This window comes from Amblyomma americanum, chromosome 9, assembly GCF_052857255.1.
Source record: "Amblyomma americanum isolate KBUSLIRL-KWMA chromosome 9, ASM5285725v1, whole genome shotgun sequence".
Taxonomy (NCBI): Eukaryota; Metazoa; Arthropoda; class Arachnida; order Ixodida; family Ixodidae; genus Amblyomma; species Amblyomma americanum.
The window spans coordinates 147,054,134-147,073,287 of NC_135505.1; the positions used below are offsets into that span (position 1 = coordinate 147,054,134).

Consider the following 19,154-nt stretch of genomic DNA (forward strand, 5'->3'; position numbering starts at 1 on the left):
CGTGTTGTGCCAGTCTTTCGCCACGTCCCGTCTTCGTGCCGTTTAGGAGCTCGGGATCATTGTTCACTACTGCGTTTCCTCCACGGGAGTGAATTCTCCCTTTAAATTCACCGCTGCACTGAGTCACCAAGGACGCACCAGCGCAGCCTTTATAATGGCGATCACACGGCACTGCTTGGTGCACCATGCGCCCGAAGTCGCGAGCGCCCCCGGTTGGCGTGCACAGCGAGACGCATCCGCAGCGACATCGGATCGCGGCCGCTACGGCGGGCGCAAAAAACCAGCCCCGACGTCCCTCTCCGTCCGGCGTCCATTGTGCGGGCAATTGCGGATCCCCGCGGCCGCTTTTGTGCATCGATCAGCGCTGCAAATAAGCGCCTGCGCGGCCACCGCACCGCGCGCAACGAGCTCTTTATGCTGCCTCACTCCGCGGTTGGGGCGCGTGATTCTTCTGTCCGCCACGTGGTGCGGGACTGGCGCTGTCGTCAATGCCGTCGTCTTCTTTTCGCGGCCGGAGAAGCGGCGTGAGTCGGTCGCGTTGTGCACATGCGTGGCGCTGCTTGCAGCCATGCATCGTGTCGCGCGCGCTGACTGTCGTAAATAGGCGAATAAAAGTCACCGGGGAGAGGGATTTCCTGCCCTCCCCGTCTTCTTCTCTTTCGTCATACGACACAGCAGCCGCGACGCTCGAACAACAGCGCTGCAAACCTGAACAAATATATCTTCAAACTTATTCCTGTTTCGTACACGGTCTATATGCAGATGATTTCGGCATCGTTAATAACAATGCAGTTACTCAAGACTTCCACACAGTTTGAATGAAGCCTGAAATAATTTTGTGCCACTAATTTCGTTTTGTCTACAAATTTATGTATTCTACGTCCCCCCCCCCCCCCCCCCCCATATGCACCCAGAGGTAAGTTGCAATAAAATAAAAAAAATTGACTGAGAGCGAATCATTCTGGACTGTTTAGTTCATTTGCAGCAATGAAAAAAGCATGGCTATACACAGACAAGGGCGGAGGAACGGACGATGGAAGCGCTGACTGCTGCAAACTGAATCGGTTTATTTGCGACTGCAATATATGATTCAGTTGGCAATGCATGCAGCCAGCGATCGCGTTGTCCGTTCCTAGCTTCGCCCTGGCCTGTTGCAACTCTTTTTCTATCGCCGCAAAGGATGTTGCCCTTACAAAAATATCTTTAGATAGTGTATAGAATGCCCATAGACTTTTGTCTATTAAGTCTATAGACCAATCCTCTAGACTAGTTTATAGGCAATACCAACCCAATAGACAGTCTATAGACAATCCATATAGATTTATGGCCATACAGTATTAGTATAGACTTTTGTCTATAGACAGTTTATAGACTATGAATAGACAAAATGAAATATGTATAGGAAGGCAATAGAGTCTATAAGAAGTCTACAGAGAGTCTACAGACCACTTTTATAAGGGATCCGTCTTCATTGCCTTTTTCGATCTAGAAATTATTCCAGCGTGAGTATATACTTAGTTTAACGCGATAACTTTTAGGAGATCGTGTAGCAGAAAAACCAGGCGTCGGCGTCGTCGTTGACCGTGAGCGAAAAATCCACGAAAAATCCCCAGCGAAGCAATCTTGGAGGCAGGGGGGGGGGGGGGGGGGGGGGGCACCTAGTTCACGTGACCTTGTGGCGTCATCACAAGTGGAACTATAACGATTGGTCGTGACAGGTTGCTCGGGAGGAGCGACTTGGATCGCACATTCCCCCCCCCCCCCCTTCCTGTGGCAGCTATAAACAGCAGCTTAACAGCGTTCCCCTCACAGCATGTATGGTATTTGTATCGTGCCAGTGCTCACCTATAAGGCAGCGCAACCAACTATGCGAAGGAACATGCAAGATACTGGTATACGCACCACGGCAACGCTGGTTTCTATTCTGGTCGCAGCACTTATGATTGGTCTCCTTGCCCACCACAAGGCCCCGTAGCTCATCGGCAACCTATCCTCATGTCCCGAATAAAACTCGGTTTCTCTCAGCTGGGCTGGCCTGTGTCTCAGCATCTCGTATACAGCGCCCAGACCAAACACGGTCTCAGAGCGACTAAAAAACCCGTAAATATGGCCAGTGGTCAACCCGTGCCAGGCTCAGCAATATCCGGAACTGGACGCCGTTGTATACTCAATATTAGCCCAGATGCTATAGGAGGTATACATACACCGTCAAAATAGACCCCAGAAGCCTATTCACAAGAAACCGAATCCGGTTCGGGCCCCGAAAAGCACAACATCCTGCTGCCAAAACATCGCCCGAAGGCAACGAGGTAATTCCATGGCCCAGGCCCTCCACAATAGAATCCACAGTCATCATCACCACCACCACCAGTCTGACTACGCTCACTGCAGGACAAAGGCCTCTCACATACGTCTCCAATTAACCCTGCAGTGTCCTATGCCAGCTGCGGCCACCGTATGCCCGCAAACTTCTTAATTTGCTACGCTTAATTGCCTTCTCTTGTAATCCAATCTGTTGCCCTTATCTTGTCTTCGCATTACAGGTCCTATGAGGCCAAGCCCATTTCTTCGTCTTGATTTAGACTATATATAGGATTCCATTAACCCGCGTTTGATCCCTCACCCACTTTGCCCTCTTCCTTTTTCTGAACGTTACATGGGTATTTTTCTCTTTATAGCTCACCGCGTTGTCTTTAACTTAATGCAGAGTACTAGCTGTTCCTTTCCATCCCCAGCCACATCACGTACCTCCTCGCCCACCTGATGCAACTCGCTCAGGAAGAACGATCAAGCCTCTTGCGTGTTAGCACAAGTGTAGTGACTTCAGGTAACCGGGATACTCCGGTATACATACAACTTTCTGCAGTTTCGTTAAAGAAGGGCTTGCTATATGTATACATACAACGGCAACGCTGTTTCTCTTTTTGGTCGGGCCGCCTACTGGGCTGATCTCTCCTATACAACACCCGAGCATAACAGGCATGATCTGAAGAGGCACAAAGAGAACAACGCGTTCGATTAAATATTTATAACAAACATGAGTTAATGTTTTCGGAAATCGACTCGGTGGCATATGGGTAAGCGATGGCCTGTGAGCGTAACAGAGTGCATTGACTCCAAGGGAAGAAAAACGCGGGCGCAGATTGTCCGCGTGGAAACACGAGATTACAGATGGTTTGCGGTCACGTCACAGCGGCCGCCATATTGGAGTACCAAGGGGCGCGGCGAAAATCTGCGCTTCTATCTAAGCAGCTTCTCGCCACCTGCGCTACATGCCGAAGTTTAGTGGGAGGCTATATTATATGCATGGCGCTATATCTTGGCACTCATGACGTCACCTGAAAACCTCTTTGTATACTATATTCACTCAAGCCAAAGCGGCCGTTGTTTTGGCGCGTTTGGAACCAGGTTAAAGGTCGCGCCTAGGTCTAATCGGTTTATCGCGTGCACATGTACCGGCCTGCATCGTTGAAGCTGCGCGTTCTAAAACAAAATGGCCTTCATGACGCCACGTGAGTTTAATGGAGGCCATTAATTCATTGGGATAAGCCAACACAATTGTCTGCAGTGCATGCAAGTATACTGTGCATGCCTGAAGGGGATGATGATCGATGATGATGAATCTATGCGAAAACGCGAAGGTCCGTCTCGTTGACGCGTGCATATTATGCAAAAGCTCGCGAACATTCGTCATGTGGGCTAACGAGAAAAGAGTTTAGTGCGCGGAAATCACTCGCTTAACGGACTTGGGCAGCCCGCGGTAAATCGGTGTACGGTTCCTATTTTTTCAGTGCATTGGGCAACATAAATGCTCGGCGTATTTTACAGTAAAACTGTCAGTGGCTCACTCAGGGCGTGAGAGTGGATATATCACGTGACCAGCGCGGCGCACATGACTTCACGTGACCGATGACGTCATGTCAACGGCAGTGAGCAGCCGTCTGAGTGCGTTCCGCACATCTGTCGGCGGATCGAGTCTCTGCATTTAATCGCAAACTGCAAAAGCGCCAATCGTAAAACCACCAACAGCTGTATGCGCTGCTAAAACGCATCAATGAGAAGTCATAAACGTTGAAGGATTTTCGCAGCTTCATTTGTTTTACAAGAAATTCGAGTTTACTTTTAGGCTTTTATTTATGGGGCGGGAAGTTCAACGGCCGTTTAATGCACAATTAATAAGCCAATATATATTCACAGAATTATACCCATGCAATTCATTACACTGTTGCAGAGTCTGCTGTTTAGAGTACACTATATACCACACATATATGTGTGTTACGTATAGTCTGCCACATGTCAGCCAGTTGTAATTTTTTACATTGCACGCAACATTTAGAGTGTATTCATTGGTCAGATAAGTTGCAATATGTAGCTCATACTTAACGATGTTGTCGCAGAAAAGCTGGTGTCGTCATCGACGCCACTGACCGCGAGGGAAATTAACGTAAACCAAGTAAAATTGCGAAAGCAGGTGTTAATTAGCCCGCGGTCACCGTGGCTCATGGTTTTGCTTGGCTGCAGTGGGTCGTCGGCACGGCTGGCGACGATATTAGTTCGATAGTATAGCACTAGTTGATGAAGACGACGATGGGCAATACAAAGCATGAGAGTTTGCATATCGGTTCCGCATATTAGTTGACGAAGACGACGATGGGCAACGCAAGTCGCGAGAGTGTGTTGCAGTTCAACACGAGGCGTGATCGGATGTGGCTATATAGCATATATATATATATATATATATATATATATATATATATATATATATATATATATATATATATATATATATATATATATATATATATATATATATATATATATATATATATATATATATATATAGTGCTCTCCTGCAGTGGTCAGCGAAGCCGATCTGTGCGCGCCCTGGCGAGTGTTCGAAACCCAGTAGCGGCAATATTTATTTTATTTCTGCACCCTCAAGGTCAGGGAAGCCACAAGATTCTTGCTTGGTTTCTACCCCTGAAGTCATGCTTTCGCCCTAATATCCGCAACGATGCAACCTACAGGTGGGCCGCCTATAGGTGGCAGGCGGGACACCTACAGGTCACGTGACCTTGTGGCATCATCATCATCATCACAACCAGCCCACCTAACTGTGAGAAAACTTCCGACCGTGCCAGGTGGCATTTCATGCATGATTGGTCGCGAGAGGTTGATCGGGAAGAGCAACGTCTCACAATTAAGCCCCTCTGGTGGCCGCACCTGCCATCGCAGGCCAGTGGCGCATCTCTTATCCGCATGCACCACTGCCCCAGGAAGGGTACGAGGACTCCCGGGTGTCTATGAATGTAGAGTTGAGAATGACCAATTCCGCATGCACGGACGTCAACCCATTAACGCTATTGCATCATATATATACGCCCTTATATATGGCGGACGTTCCCTTCAACTTTTTCAGCAGTTAGCGACCGGAAAGCGCAGCGAATTCCAGGCGCGCGGCGTGAAACGACGTTGTCCGTCCCGAGCATGAATCGCGCAGAAGGTCTCCGATTTCCTGAGGATGCACCAAGGGCAATGGTGCTGCACTATTCCACGTATGTCGTGCACGTGCGAACTAAGGCTGCTGCTCTGCTGCAGCACAGCGATAACGACCGCAGCGGATGTCTATATACATGTGGTGATTTGAGCATCCGCCTCTCTCGATCGCCGGGGCCTCCTGCATGGTGCCATGCGCCGGTGATGCATGCAAAGGCCACCATCGTTCCCGCTTGCCATGGTGCTCGGCCTGTCTGCACTTTAAACACGAATGCGCCTGTATGAGAGTATAAGCTGTCCTCTAGTGTACACCCTTTTATGAAAGGTAGTGCTGTAGAGGACAGATTACTCTCTTTTTATTCCCTTGTGCATATTTAGAGTGTGGGCTGAAATGCGTGGAAGATGGGTCCCTGACCCCACTCGAGTGAAACACTTAGAGCCATGGCGACCTTCGGTCAAAGCTGCCCTTGCGCCATTAAATTCATCATCATCATCATCGACCGATACATATATACCTCTCTCCAAGAGTAAGATTTACAGCAGGGGGGAAGCGCTTCCCTCGATCACCCCCGGTCCTCAGCGAGAAATTTACCGAAAAACCATAAGACCCAATGTTTTCGATTAAGAAGGTTCAAATGCATTGTGCAAGTAGGACGAACTCGTACTATGGAAAGAGTGCGAAGGGCAGCAGCGAAGTGACTTTGTGTACAAGTTCGTATACGAAGCAGGGCCTGATTATACAGGCCTGACCTGTCCGGGTCTTTCCAAGACGGTCTAATTATAGAGGCAGCCGGAAGGCCTGTAGACGCGACGGAATGCAACGGGCTTCTCCTGTAAGAGGTCTCTGACAGGCATCTGCCACTTCCTTCCTGTGCTATATAGCTGTATCCGACAGTACATATATATGACTGTTTATCAATCCAGATAACTGAGCAAGCTGGTAAACATTCATTGTGAATAACACAAGCGCTACAACTTACAGACATAATTAAGACACAGTTCCCCCTTTGTGTCTGTGTTTGCACAATACGGGTATATGACTGTTTATTGATTGTAAAACATTTTATTCGCCGGGAAGAGCTTGGTAACTGTTTAGTTTTGGGTATAGAACCTGTTTTGTAGCCGCCGCGGTGGCTGAGTGGTTATGGCGCTCGGCTGCCGGCCCGAAAGACGCACGGTTTTGATCCCAGCCGCGGCGGTCGGATTTCGATGGACGTGAAAAGTTAGAGGCCAGTCTACTGTGCGATGCCAGTGCACGTTAAAGAACCCCAGGTGGCCGAAATTAACCGGAGCCTTCCACCACGGCGTCCCTCATAGTCCAAGCCAGTTTGGGAGGTGAAACCCTCATAAACCAAACCAAACCATGCAGTTCGCAGTCCGAGAATGAAGGTGAAGAAAGATGAAGCTGGACAGAGCAAACAGCTACATTTTCCAGGAAACAGGGTCCATATCGTCGTTCACCTCTTGATTTCATCAAATCAGCCTACCTTTCTTTCATATATTTAAGCATCTTACTCATCTCTCACTTCATAGTTTTTATGCCCCGAGGCAATAAACATCGCTTCAAGAAAAAAAAACAACAGCTGCATGTATCATAGTATATGGGAACAAGCACAAATGCAGCACCATTTCAGGCCGGGCAGTGTCTCTGATCAGCCGGGGGTGCTTGCGCGACTCTTGTCGCCCCTTTTATTTCGTCGTCCCATCAAGTCGTACGAATGAAAATAATTCAGAGCGCTTAAAACCTGTAGATTGTGACTGCCATGCCACCTCTCCCCCCCCCCCCCCCCCCCCTTTTTTTTTTTCCTTCCAGCGACCAAGGCTGGCTTCTCTTCAGGGTGTCTTCGACCACTCGATGTTTGATGCAAGCCTCCGGGTACAGGCACACGCATCTTCACAATGCTCCGCTGAGTAATGCGTTTGAGCACTTGCTTTGGCAGCTTTGAAAAGAAACGATTACAAATTCCCACATTCCCTCTTAAAATCACTGTTCAGTGCACCAATGGGTAAGTCACGGTAGGTGCTGGAAGGCAACACCGGAACGAACGCGAAATTCTTTCTCTGCTCGCTCCGCTGACGATGAAGCCCAGAGCATGTTTGGGACACGCTCATATACGGCATACGCCATCGACACACACCGTACTTCTGCCTCCGCGTTCTTCCTAGCTCGTCCATGCACTCCTAGCCTGTTCGAGACAGCGGCCGCGGTCCTCCTGGCATCCGTAATGAACACCTTCGGCCTCCAGAGAGTTACATACAAGACGGGTCTTCGCAGAACCGGCGCGTTCGCAGAATGTCGCTGTCATGGGGAGAACAATCCTCGCTTTTTGTTATTACAATTTGCGGGGCTCGCGCCTGATCAAAGCACGCAGCCTCCTCGAGCTTCGGCGCCCTGCCCTCGACACATTCATCTCGACCTCCTCGCCAACCCCTTTCACGCGCCGACAGAGAAATAAAGAAGGGAAGAAAAAAAAAGCGGTTCCTTCCGACGTGCCGGCTCTCGCCCTCGACCAATAAGCGTTATGCGAACACCTCGCACGCTTCGAGGCGCAAGCGGCACCGCGGCAGTTGGGAGGGCGGTTCTGTATGTGTGTACGACGTCGCTGTTGCCCGAGACTTCGGCCGCAGTGCGCACCCCCTCTCCCTCGCAGCGCGGCGGAGAAGCGGAAGGCACAGCTACGGCGAGGCCCCCCCACGTGGGCCAACGACGCCGAAACACAGGGGCCCAACGTGCGGCCGGAACGCGCTGCGGAAATCAAACACCCGAATCACAGCCTTGCCGCCCATTCCGCTGCCTTCCTTGCGAGAAACAAAACGGCCCCGCGCGAAACTCCGTGCCAAGCGGGAAGGCGTGCCGGGGGCGCTGCGATCGATGCCGGAGGAAGGGAGGGGCGTCACCCGGAGAGTGGGCCGAGCTCCGCCGAGTCCCCGCCCCCCGCGGTTATATAAGGGGGTCCGTTTGTGAACGGACGCGCTCTCTTCGTCAGAAAAGCATGGCGGAGGAGGACCACGGCGGCCCGTTCAGCATCCGGCGACTGATTAGCACCGACGCCGCCGCTCCCACGGGCGGGTCGGCGTCTTCGCCGAGCCGCGAGAAGCCCCCGTTCAGCTACAACGCGCTCATCATGATGGCCATCCGGCAGAGCCCCGAGCGCCGGCTCACCCTGAACGGCATCTACGAGTTCATCATGGACCGCTTCCCCTACTACCGGGACAACAAGCAGGGCTGGCAGAACTCCATCCGCCACAACCTGAGCCTCAACAAGTGCTTCGTCAAGGTGCCGCGACACTACGACGACCCGGGCAAGGGAAACTACTGGATGCTCGACCCGAGCAGCGACGACGTCTTCATCGGGGGCAGCACGGGCAAGCTGCGCCGGCGGTCGGCGGCCAGGGGCAGCCGTCTGCAGCTCCACGCCGCCGCCCTCAAGCAGCACCAGCACAGGGCTTCCCTGCACGCCGCCTCGCTGCAGCAGCAGCACCACCTGGCAGCGGCGGCTTCCTGGCCTTCTTCGTGGCTGCTGCGCTGCCAGCTGGCCGCTGCGGCCGCCGGCCTTCTGCTGTGGCCACCGCCTCCCGGTTGCTGCAGCGTGCCCGTGGCAGCCGCTGCGGCCCATCATCACGCAGTGTCCTTGTCCACGCCCGTCCCTGCCCCATCGCCGCCGCAGCATCCCCCGGTCTCGACGACGGCCCTGCAGCCCGTGTACCGACCCGTGGCCGTGCTCAGGCACAGCTAGTGTGTAGTGAGAGACGTGTTTTCGTTTGTAGGTTGTGATAATAAACGAGTCCTTTCCCCCTCCCAACGACGTCGTTGTGGCCGCAAGAGGAGAGAGTGGGGGCGACTGCCGTTTTGTCGGAAGATCAAAGGCGCCGCGCTCTGGCCTCAGCACAAAAGGGGAGCCGACAATGGCCGCCCAGGTGACGACTCCATCGCGATCGCCTTTTCTTCGCGCGCGTGTCCCCGCTAAAAGCGCGCCCTGTGTCAAGAGGTGCCGCCGCAGCCACCGCAGAAGAAAGGGCCCGCCCTGTCACCGCCGCAAACAGTGTGTACACACAACACGCGGGAGGACAACGGCGGCGACAAGCCGCGGGGAGAACCCCGACGAGGACGCCTCCCTTTTAACAGCCCGACCACGCAGCCGACGTGGTGGGGGGGACCGACCCTGCTGCTCCTGCTGATCAGCCCTCCGCCTGCACCCCCCGCCCGCTCCCCGGTACACACGCATCCCCGCACGGATCATGCTGCAGCCGGCCCCGATAGCACGTGCGTGTTACTAGATCCTCATGCCGCTGTTGCGTGTCAAAAACACGTGTTTTGCTTTGTACTGTTCGTTCCTGTTTTGCTTGTTTTTTTGCTTGCTTCGGTTGACTCCGCGCTTCGGTTTTGTTTTCGTTGTGGTTCGTGCGCGGCGGTGTCCTTTGTGGGACGTGGCTTTCCTCCCCTTTAAAAAAAAAATCTCGGTGCGTAGGACCACAAAAGGTTTCACGCATGACTGGCGCTTTTCTTGAGGTGCTAAGAGCAGAGCCGGAGAATTGAAATGTCGCGTCTGTTGGCGGCCAGGCCTGACGCGCACAGCGAGAGAGCTTGTACTACATACACTGTAACGTGTTTGCATCGCCGCCTATGGAAATCTTCGTGTCTGTGCTTTGGGCTGCCAAAGACGGCGAAGCCTCGTTCACCAAGGGGCGAAGCTCTATATATAGCTTGAACTGCATGGAAGTTCCCTCGTGAGCAAGAGCTATGCTAAGCAAATCACTTGCATAGCTATGGCTGTTTGAAAACCAAGTGCACAGATGCGGACCAGTCGCTCTTCATATCGTGCAGAATATCTGGCACTGATGTCGTTGAGACCGCTATGCTAGGGCCCCTAGTCGATATTCACCAACCCTCCATCCGTGATTTGATCGAATCCATTTTTAGAGGGCTATCCTATATTGGTCAGAGCTCTTGCACCTGCCAGTCAGGCGACGCTGTTACGTCAAATCAGACTTGTGATTGCCGTCTGCCCATTATCCCTAGCTCTACGCCTTAGGTGACACTTTATAATGGCGTCTGTGACGTCACATTTAGACCGTTTATACGTGCTATTCTGTTTCATGAACTTCGATAGTTGTGCAAGTCACCAGCATGCGTCATGGCAGCTAGGAGCGGGTGTATGTGCGCTGCGAGAATTATTGCCACACATCTGACCCCTTAATTCGCGCCAGTTAAAGTACCTTTAGAGCCAAGTCTAAAATGTCGTTGTCTGTATGTTGTACTACGCAAAACCATTCCCCCGGTTGTGGAACAGGCGACTCGAAGCTAACAGCGAATGGTTTGTCCTAGCTGGCTCCAGTCTTTAGTGTACATTAACAGAAACAACAGGCAGAATAGCAGTGCATGAAAACCTTGTTTACATCTGTCGCTTGAGACTTCAAAAAACAGTACAGTTAGCAAGAATGGCCTGCATGTCCCCAACTTCTATTGCCAACTCCCTGATCACATTAGAGAGATTATCATTCATTTCTTGAACACTGTAAGGTCATCGCCCGCCATTAAACAGGAATATATGTTCTGCAGCGAGATCCTCAATTCCTTCACGACTTTTACCGCTAACTCGTTCATGGGCTCTTTCCTTGCTATAGAGTTTTCCGCTCCCTCTTCAAGTTTAGGGTAATTCGAGACTTTGGCAATTAACTAATGATCACTACATCTCACCTTGCTTAGAATCTCCACATCCTGCACCATATGCCATGGATGCGAGCACGATATTAAGTCTATTTAATTTTTAATCTTGCCGTTCGGGCAACTGTATGTCCATTCCAGCTCTGTCAATTCATGATCCGCATGTTTTATTATTTCGCTAGCCAATCACACCGGGAAGCGAAGTCAGCATTTTAATGCCTGTCTGTACTAAACGAGTCAGATGAGTCAAAATTCTTGCCATTTGCTTTTTGTTAGTGTAAAAAGGAAATCTTCAACAACGAACTACATTTCCTTGTCGCGGAGGAACTCTGAGTGGCAGTCAAGAATGTGGGCGGGGCTTAACTCTCCTACCAAACAGGGACTTCAAGTCGGCTTTTGACCGGGGCCCTTTTTTTTAAAAGAGACATACTGTCTATATCTATAAGGCGCGCCAGCTTTTATACAGTTTTCATTCACCTCGAGAGTATAAAAAATGAGTAACTCTGTTCAGAAAGCACAGGTTGGAGCGTAAAGTTCTGCATGGAGCATTTGTACTTGGTGAGTGGCGGCTTCGTGAAGCCTCTGGCCACTTGCTTCGAGCTTCCGGAATTCTCCATAAGCGTGCGTTCTGTCATATCTTATCGGCCTCTTCTCTGCTAAGCGAACTATTGTTTTGATATATTCCGCACTATTGCTGTTCTGAAGAGCGTATTTTCACATAAATTAGACGTCACCAGGAAGGAGCTGCTGACATAAATTTGTGGCGTTAGCTGCACGGCATTGCAACTGATTTCAGTTTAAAAACGAGAGCTGAAAGCATTGCGTGCATATGCAAGAATATCTTTTCCCGCGTGCAGTCTGAATTAAATCGCGTGCACAGTAAATGTGTTCAGGGGAGCGAAGCTATATACAGCAGAAATGTGCGGGGTTTCTGTGAAACGCTCGGTTTTGATGCAACAGCATTCCAGCGTAATGACCACGAGCTATTTTTTGTTAATGATGCTTGTGCATGTATATGGACCGGCTAAAACTTTGTTTTAGCCTATACATCATGCAGTATAGGGCCGAGCATAACAAAATTTTGTCTGCACGCACAACGTCATGGTAAGACATGTGCAGTGCGCCCTCCAAGTTAAGACATCTGAATGTATAAAGGATGTTTCAGACAAAATTGAGCGATGTTTACGAACGATAAAGTCGCGTATGCCTACACGACTCCGTTTTTCGTCTGCTCACTGCCTTCTTTCGCCAGTTTAAACATGTTAGCGTTTTTGTCTTTGTGAAAGTTGTACAGAACGGTCGCATGTATGTTCAGATATCATGCTTCCTCGATAAGTGTGTCCGTGCTGTTCACTATGGTTAATTTAATGCTGTTCCTCCACCGCAAAAAAAAAAGAAAAAAAAGGGAAGCAAAAGTGTCTTCTCGTGTACATAGGCTGCAGATGTCTCTACCTGCCATTAAAGACGCCTTTTTACATTATTTGGCTCTTTGTGTGTGTCCCCGCATTTCCGCCGCATTCCCCTCCCCACCACGAAATGACACGCATACACACGCCGGCCTGTTACACGCTGTGAGGTAAACACGACGCCATGCGGTGACAGGAGGCCACGGGCTTCCTTCTAGAATTTTCCCAGCCACGCACCACCGTGACACGTCTCTATAAGCACGCTTTCGAAGGGCCTCCGGGGGGGGACGTGCTGAAGACGGCTTATTCAATCCCACCGCCTCTGTTGTGCCAGCGGTGAGCGCTCGCTGGCGTTATGCACGCCCGCGTTGGCTCCTGGAACGGATGCCCCCACTGGCTTCTTATCCCTGTCGAGCTTTGTTTGCGCGCACATGTAGCGCAAGCGCTACCGTGTCGCCCCCTGGGCTCCCGGTGGGCGTGTCCCGAGACGCCTCCGCTGTTGTGCGTCGGAAGGCAAGAAAGAGATGAAAGCGCGACAGGGCCTTTGCAAGAAGCCGCCGGGTGAGCGGCGTATCGAACGCCCGAAGACGAGAGGAGGAGGAGGATAGGGAGAGGGCACGCTGTTGCATGCTGCCGCTACCCTCAGCGGGCCTCTGTCGTTCCCCTTTCCACGAGACGCCCGAAAAACTTGGCGGAGAATCTGTCGCCCTCCTCTCCGTCTTCTGTCGCCGTGGCAACGGCCCCGTGATTGGCCAGGGGCACGCATGTGTGCTCACTAGGCAGAGACAACAAAGCTGGCCTCGGCCCCGCCTTGTGCAGCGATGCATACACTGGAGCAGAAGACGTATGGTTCGTGCACACCCCTGTATCCAGGGCCAACGTGGATGCAGTTAAGGGAAGGGGAATAAGGGCGATCTTCTCCCTAATGCCATCGCCGGAAAAAAGAATTGCAGCTTGTCTCGAGGCTGGAACATACGTCTTCCCGCATGTCCATTTGCTCCGCTTCCGAGACGTGTTCTTGCCCGAAGCTGTCCGAGGAGTATAGGTAATGGATCACGTAGGAGCAAGATAAACAACGCATAAGAAATGCTATGATGGGAGAAGAGACCACGACAAGCTCGGACTATATACAGCCGGTGAACGTCTTTGCCTGAAACACGTCAGCGAAAACAACGCGAACGCAAGAAGCGTCTCAGCGTGCACGAGGGGAATCACAAGTCAGAGTATATATATATGCACGTATACGCTTACTTCGTGACACAAGATTCACGCGGTTTACAAGTGTATACAGCGCGCTATTTCTTTTTCTTTCTTTTCTTCGGATCATTTCTGTTTGCTCCACAGGGTATATCTGAGGAGTTTTTCTTGCACACTTTGACGTGCAGTGAGCGACGATTTTCACGTATGCACCGACTCCAACAACCCCCGCCTGACACACATTCGCACGTCAGAGAAAGACACTCGCATTGACACCATCGTGCTCTTGCAATGGTCGCGAAGCAAGTCAGCTGCAGTGGACAGACCCCTAGCAACAAACAATTTCGCTGTGCCGCTCATTCAGCGCTATGTTATCGCTGTATAGTTTCGCGGGAATTCATGCATCCATTCGCTTACAACGTCACAGTGGCCGCCATTTTTGCGTACACATGGAGCGCGGGGAAATAAGGCACGGCGCATATGCGTGATTGTGATTGGCTTGTCGCAACGTGCTCCAGCTTGCATGCATCGCTGAAGCTGCGCGCTGTACAACAAAGTGGCGCCCATGATGTCACGTGAATACGTGCAAGCTATTTGCAGTCCCTCGCACATATATCAATGAATTCCCTACTCTTTTGCCAAACGTGTGACCGCTCGCCGCACCGTACAAAGCGCTTTAATTATGGGAAGGGGGGGGGGGGGGGGGGGGGGGCTGCGCAGCATGTCACTTTCCCTCGATGGACGTGAGCGTTATAACGCCTGGCCCTTGACCCTGTACTCGAACCCTTTGATGTCCGTTAAAGCAAAGGCTGCAGCTGAGCTAACACAACAGCGACCCTACAGGGAACCTGCAGAAACAAGGCGTTGTTGGTGTCAATAGGTTTTAATTCTGCAGCAAAGGAACACGTACTGAATGCAAAAGAGCGCCACTGACTAATCGGGGCACGGGACAGACAACATATACATAGCAATCAAAAGAAATGTCGTGAATCATGACTCATAGGTATACGGCATATATATAGTGGATCCATGAATGCGGATCAATTTCGTATACCATTATTATGCACCTAAATATATGTACAAATAGAGTTCTGTAGTGTTTTTTTTTTTTTTCAAATTTCAACCGCAATCATCGAAATGCGGTCGCCACACATGCAGCTTCACGGGGCCAAGCCTCATGACAGAATCCAAAAGCCATAAGTATTCAGTGAGCCATTGCAGCAATTCCCATGGCATCTGTGACCACAACATGCTCTTAATGCGCATGCCCAGTTCTCTCCCCTCGTCTGTGACATAGTTGCACCGAAACATTCCAATACCAAGACATTTCTCCCCTTATATACAGCTGCTCGAAGCCCTTTGGAGATGTGTTGAATGCGAACGAAACGTACCCATGTGAGCAGCTATACACAGCTGGCCGCTTGTGCTGAATGTTTGAGGCATGCAGGTTGCGTATATATACAATGCTAATGGTGGCTCGGGGGAAATGGTACGGACGGTATGCGGAGGGTTATATAGCGTCAAATGATAAATCACACGCACAGTATCGCGAAGCAGATTGCCTTTCCTTCATCAGTGTATAGACAGACATGCCTGTGCACTCTAAACAGAAAGGACTAATAAGCTAGAGCCCTCCCTTTTTCAAAACGGTGTTCGCTAGAGGGCATGTTACTGCCTTTTTACTCTCACATATATAGACGTATTCGTGCCTAGAGTGTGGAGCAGTGGTTTTCAACGATATAGTGGTTACGGTTTCAACGTGTCCGAGACTGACGCGATTTACAACTTAGACGCAATGGCGCACAATTAAATTTCGGCACACTGTGGGCTTTGCGGCTGTGCCACTGTACGGACCGCTAATCCGCTTACCTTCGTCATGCAGGTCGGTGTTCCATATACTCTTTTTGCTAAGAAATCTAGTAATTATTGTCTGGTGCAGCTGCCGAGCCCACAGTGCTGCTTCTGCCTTGCTGTTGAATGTGTCAATGTGATTCGTGCTTTACTATTACTATCGGGCGATGTTGAAACAAATCCGGGACCACCTAATACTGATGCTGTTTTGTCCGAACTGCAAAAGTTGAGCGCTGGTCAGAGAAAACTTATTTCTGAAGTCCAAGGCCTGAAAAATCAACTAGTAACAACAGATAAAACAATATCTGCCCTAAGTGAACGAATTGCGAATCTTGAAACCCAATTTGAGGTAATTAGTACCCTGCGAACAGAAATCGAAACACTTCAAACCAGCACTGCTAGAACGACCCACCAGCTTTCCGAGATAGACACACGTCTGGATGATCTTGAGAACCGCTCAAGAAGAAACAATCTAGTATTCTATGGACTTCCCGACCCAAATGAGAAAGAATCATATGACCAATCAGAAAAAATAATAATCCAGCACTGCCTTGACAGCTTGAACCTCGTAATCGACCCTAAAGACATAGAGCGCGCACACCGCCTTGGCCGTCACAGCATTGACCGCCAAAGACCTATAATAGTGAAGCTGTCTGCTTTCAAAACCAAAGGGGTCATTCTTTCGAATGGCCCTAAGCTTAAAAATACAGATTTCAGTATCGGCGAAGATTTTTCTCGGTCCGTCCGAAATGCCCGAAAACACCTTGTGGCTTTCGCCAGAACCAAGTCAGGACCCTTTTCCCTTCGATACAAAACGCTGCACATGGGACCAAAACGTTACATGTTTGACCAAGACACACAGACCGTGAAAGAAATCGCATAGGAATCATGTCGCCGTCGGATCGCGCGCAAGCAACCACAGGCTACCCGTCGAGTTAATCTTTCTTTTTCCATAATCTACACCAATATACGCAGTTTCCTTCCAAAGCGCGAAGCCCTGTCTAATCTCCTGTCATCTTCAGGCAGCAACATATTAATCTTAACTGAAACGTGGCTGACAAGCGACGTGACAGATAATGAAATTCTGGGTGAATTGCCAAATTTCAATGTTTACCGCAATGATCGTCAAGGCACACGCGGAGGAGGTGTTCTTATTGCCATTAACAGCCAAATATCTTGTTCTCATGTTAACATTAGTTCAGATCTAGAAATATTGTGGTTAAAATGTTGCGCTCCACCGGAAACAGTTCTACTTGGCGTCTGCTACAGGGCCCCCAACAGCAACCCAGGATTCGCGCTTAACCTGAACGATGCACTAGTCCAAATTACTAAAAAACACCCTGGTGCACAAATTGTTCTCTTAGGCGATTTTAACTACCCTGGCATCGATTGGCAAAACGTAGGACCACTAACCGCCGGTAACCCTGAAGCAAGAGAATTCGTAGATGTATGCTTAAACTTTAACCTGACGCAAATGGTGCTCGAACCGACCCGCGTCGCTCATGGATCTTCAAATATTCTGGACTTAATACTGACCAACAACCCTGAAAGCTTATCATCGATTACTTACCTGCGTGAAATCAGTGATCATAAGGTTATTCATGCCATATTCAAGTTCTCCCCCACATCCCGCCAAACGTTCAAGAAAACCATCCGTATGTACGACAAAGGCAATTACGAAGAAATCAACAACGAGCTAGAAGCATTCCTGCCTTATTTTCAATCCACATTTCATCACCGGTCTGTCAATGATAACTGGTCGATTTTCAAAAAGAAGATCGAAGAACTGACAAACAAATTTATTCCCTCTATCAGCTTTCGAGCAAACCGCCAAAAACCGTGGTTTTCACACAACCTTAAGAGATTAGAAAGAAGAAAAAAACGACTTTATAGTGCAGCGAAACGGAGCCCAGACGCAGATGCATGGGATAGGTACTATCAGGCCGAGGACACGTATTACAATGCAATTCGCTGCGCCAAACAAGCATTTTTCCAAACTGATCTACCAAAAATCCTAACGAATAACCCCAGGAGGTTTTGGGAAATAATAAATCCGCAAGCAACTCGCATCATCGCTCTAACGAATGCCGCAGGCGAGGATGCCAGTGATACTGAATGTGCCGAAATATTTAATCGCGCGTTTGTATCTGTCACGAGTTTCAAATTTGTGGCGCGAAACCGTTAGGCTTCGATATCGCTTTCTGCTGTGACGTCAAAATGACGTATCCTTGAAAACTGATTTTTAGCACAGTTATACTTGGTGCCAGGTTGGTAAATTTAAGTGTCTGTGGAGAAGAAACGAAGCTACAGCTCGCAGGAAAGAAAGAACTTGGCTCGTTTTAGCAATTTTGAGAAAAAAAGTTCGTACTGTGAAGGGTTGCTTCCTAGAATGTGATTGGCTGGGTGAATGTCACGTGAATCACGTGATACGCAAGCGTAATTTAGTGAAGTCAAAATGACGTTTCGTGACGCAAAGGAAATGCTGCCATTGCTGAAAAATGCCCCATTTGGCCGACGTAATTTGAGACGGCCGCAAGATGGTCGAATTATGGTGGACATAGTCGAATTATGGCCACACTGATTTATACGGCTGTTAGCTTACCGTAGTTTGGTAGGCGCTTATTTCAAGTAATAAACTGTTCAGAAACATGGCTGTTTTGAATGTAGAAGCACTGAAACGGCGTTATAATGGTACCTCTTAATTAAGCAGCCTTTTAGAGCCTTAATTATCAGAGCGTAATTTTACACCAGCGTGAGGACTCTAGCTGCGCTCCCGTTTCAAACGCTTCTCTCATGCTAAGAAATTATTGGTCCGCGCGGTCGCGGTTACTACAGCGCGGATATGGCGGCGTCCGTAGCTGCCGTTTGTTGTCACAGGCTGCGAGAAGCGAGGCATTCGTGAGTGCGCCTCAGTGTTTTCGAAGGACTGCACGGTTCGTGAGTTTGACGGCCTGGCCTGTGATATATGGTGTGGTGGCTGTGCAAGAAGCTTTGCGTCAAGAGGCAGCGCGTGAGCACCTTGGTCTGCCTTAAACATGGGATTGTAGGTGCTCCGGCCGTTACTCTGATCCTGTGTTTCAAGGCGCGATCGGTAGCTGTGAACGTCTGGACACCAATTAGTTCAGTGTTTGCCTCTATTTACACGCTGTCACTGACCTGATATTCAACTGCGTGAGTGATGAGAGGGTGGCACAAAAGGTTGTCTGCCGGCTGAGCAACATGCTTCCTGAATGTGTTCGGCTTGTCGGCGGGACTGTGCTCATCAGTGCATCATCTGTGTGCTTAATTTGTGTGCATCAGTGTCTGTGTGAATAAGGGCAGTTTCTGAAGACAGCGGTGTCAGCAAGGCAGCGTACAAGGGCTACCCGTACATGTGCCGGGTACATCGTCTCGAGCATCGATGAGGTAAGGGAAACAGCAACGAAAAATTGGTGTTGACTTTCTTCGGATGGCTGCATGCAAGGTTATTCATATTGATGGCTGGTGGCTTTCTTCGGGTGTGTAATAACAAATCTTATGTTCCTACCCTTTTTTGGTCA

General features: G+C 49.9%; 2 protein-coding genes across 2 annotated transcripts; both read left to right on the forward strand.

The window, feature by feature from the left end:
- The first annotated feature begins 8,394 nt into the window (after nucleotides 1-8,394).
- On the forward strand, nucleotides 8,395-12,540 carry LOC144105722 (uncharacterized). The gene has a single exon (XM_077638826.1). The coding sequence runs from the start codon at nucleotides 8,490-8,492 to the stop codon at nucleotides 9,231-9,233; it is 744 nt and encodes a 247-aa protein (XP_077494952.1). The 5' UTR covers nucleotides 8,395-8,489; the 3' UTR covers nucleotides 9,234-12,540.
- Nucleotides 12,541-15,606: 3,066 nt separating this feature from the next.
- LOC144105723 (uncharacterized) lies at nucleotides 15,607-17,741 on the forward strand. Its single transcript, XM_077638827.1, has one exon. The coding sequence runs from the start codon at nucleotides 15,641-15,643 to the stop codon at nucleotides 16,496-16,498; it is 858 nt and encodes a 285-aa protein (XP_077494953.1). The 5' UTR covers nucleotides 15,607-15,640; the 3' UTR covers nucleotides 16,499-17,741.
- The last annotated feature ends 1,413 nt before the right edge of the window (nucleotides 17,742-19,154 follow it).

Bases quoted from the DNA above. Each gene is read 5' to 3' on its own strand.
- LOC144105722 (XM_077638826.1), top strand. From the start codon at position 8,490: ATGGCGGAGGAGGACCACGGCGGCCCGTTCAGCATCCGGCGACTGATT.
- LOC144105723 (XM_077638827.1), top strand. From the start codon at position 15,641: ATGCAGGTCGGTGTTCCATATACTCTTTTTGCTAAGAAATCTAGTAAT.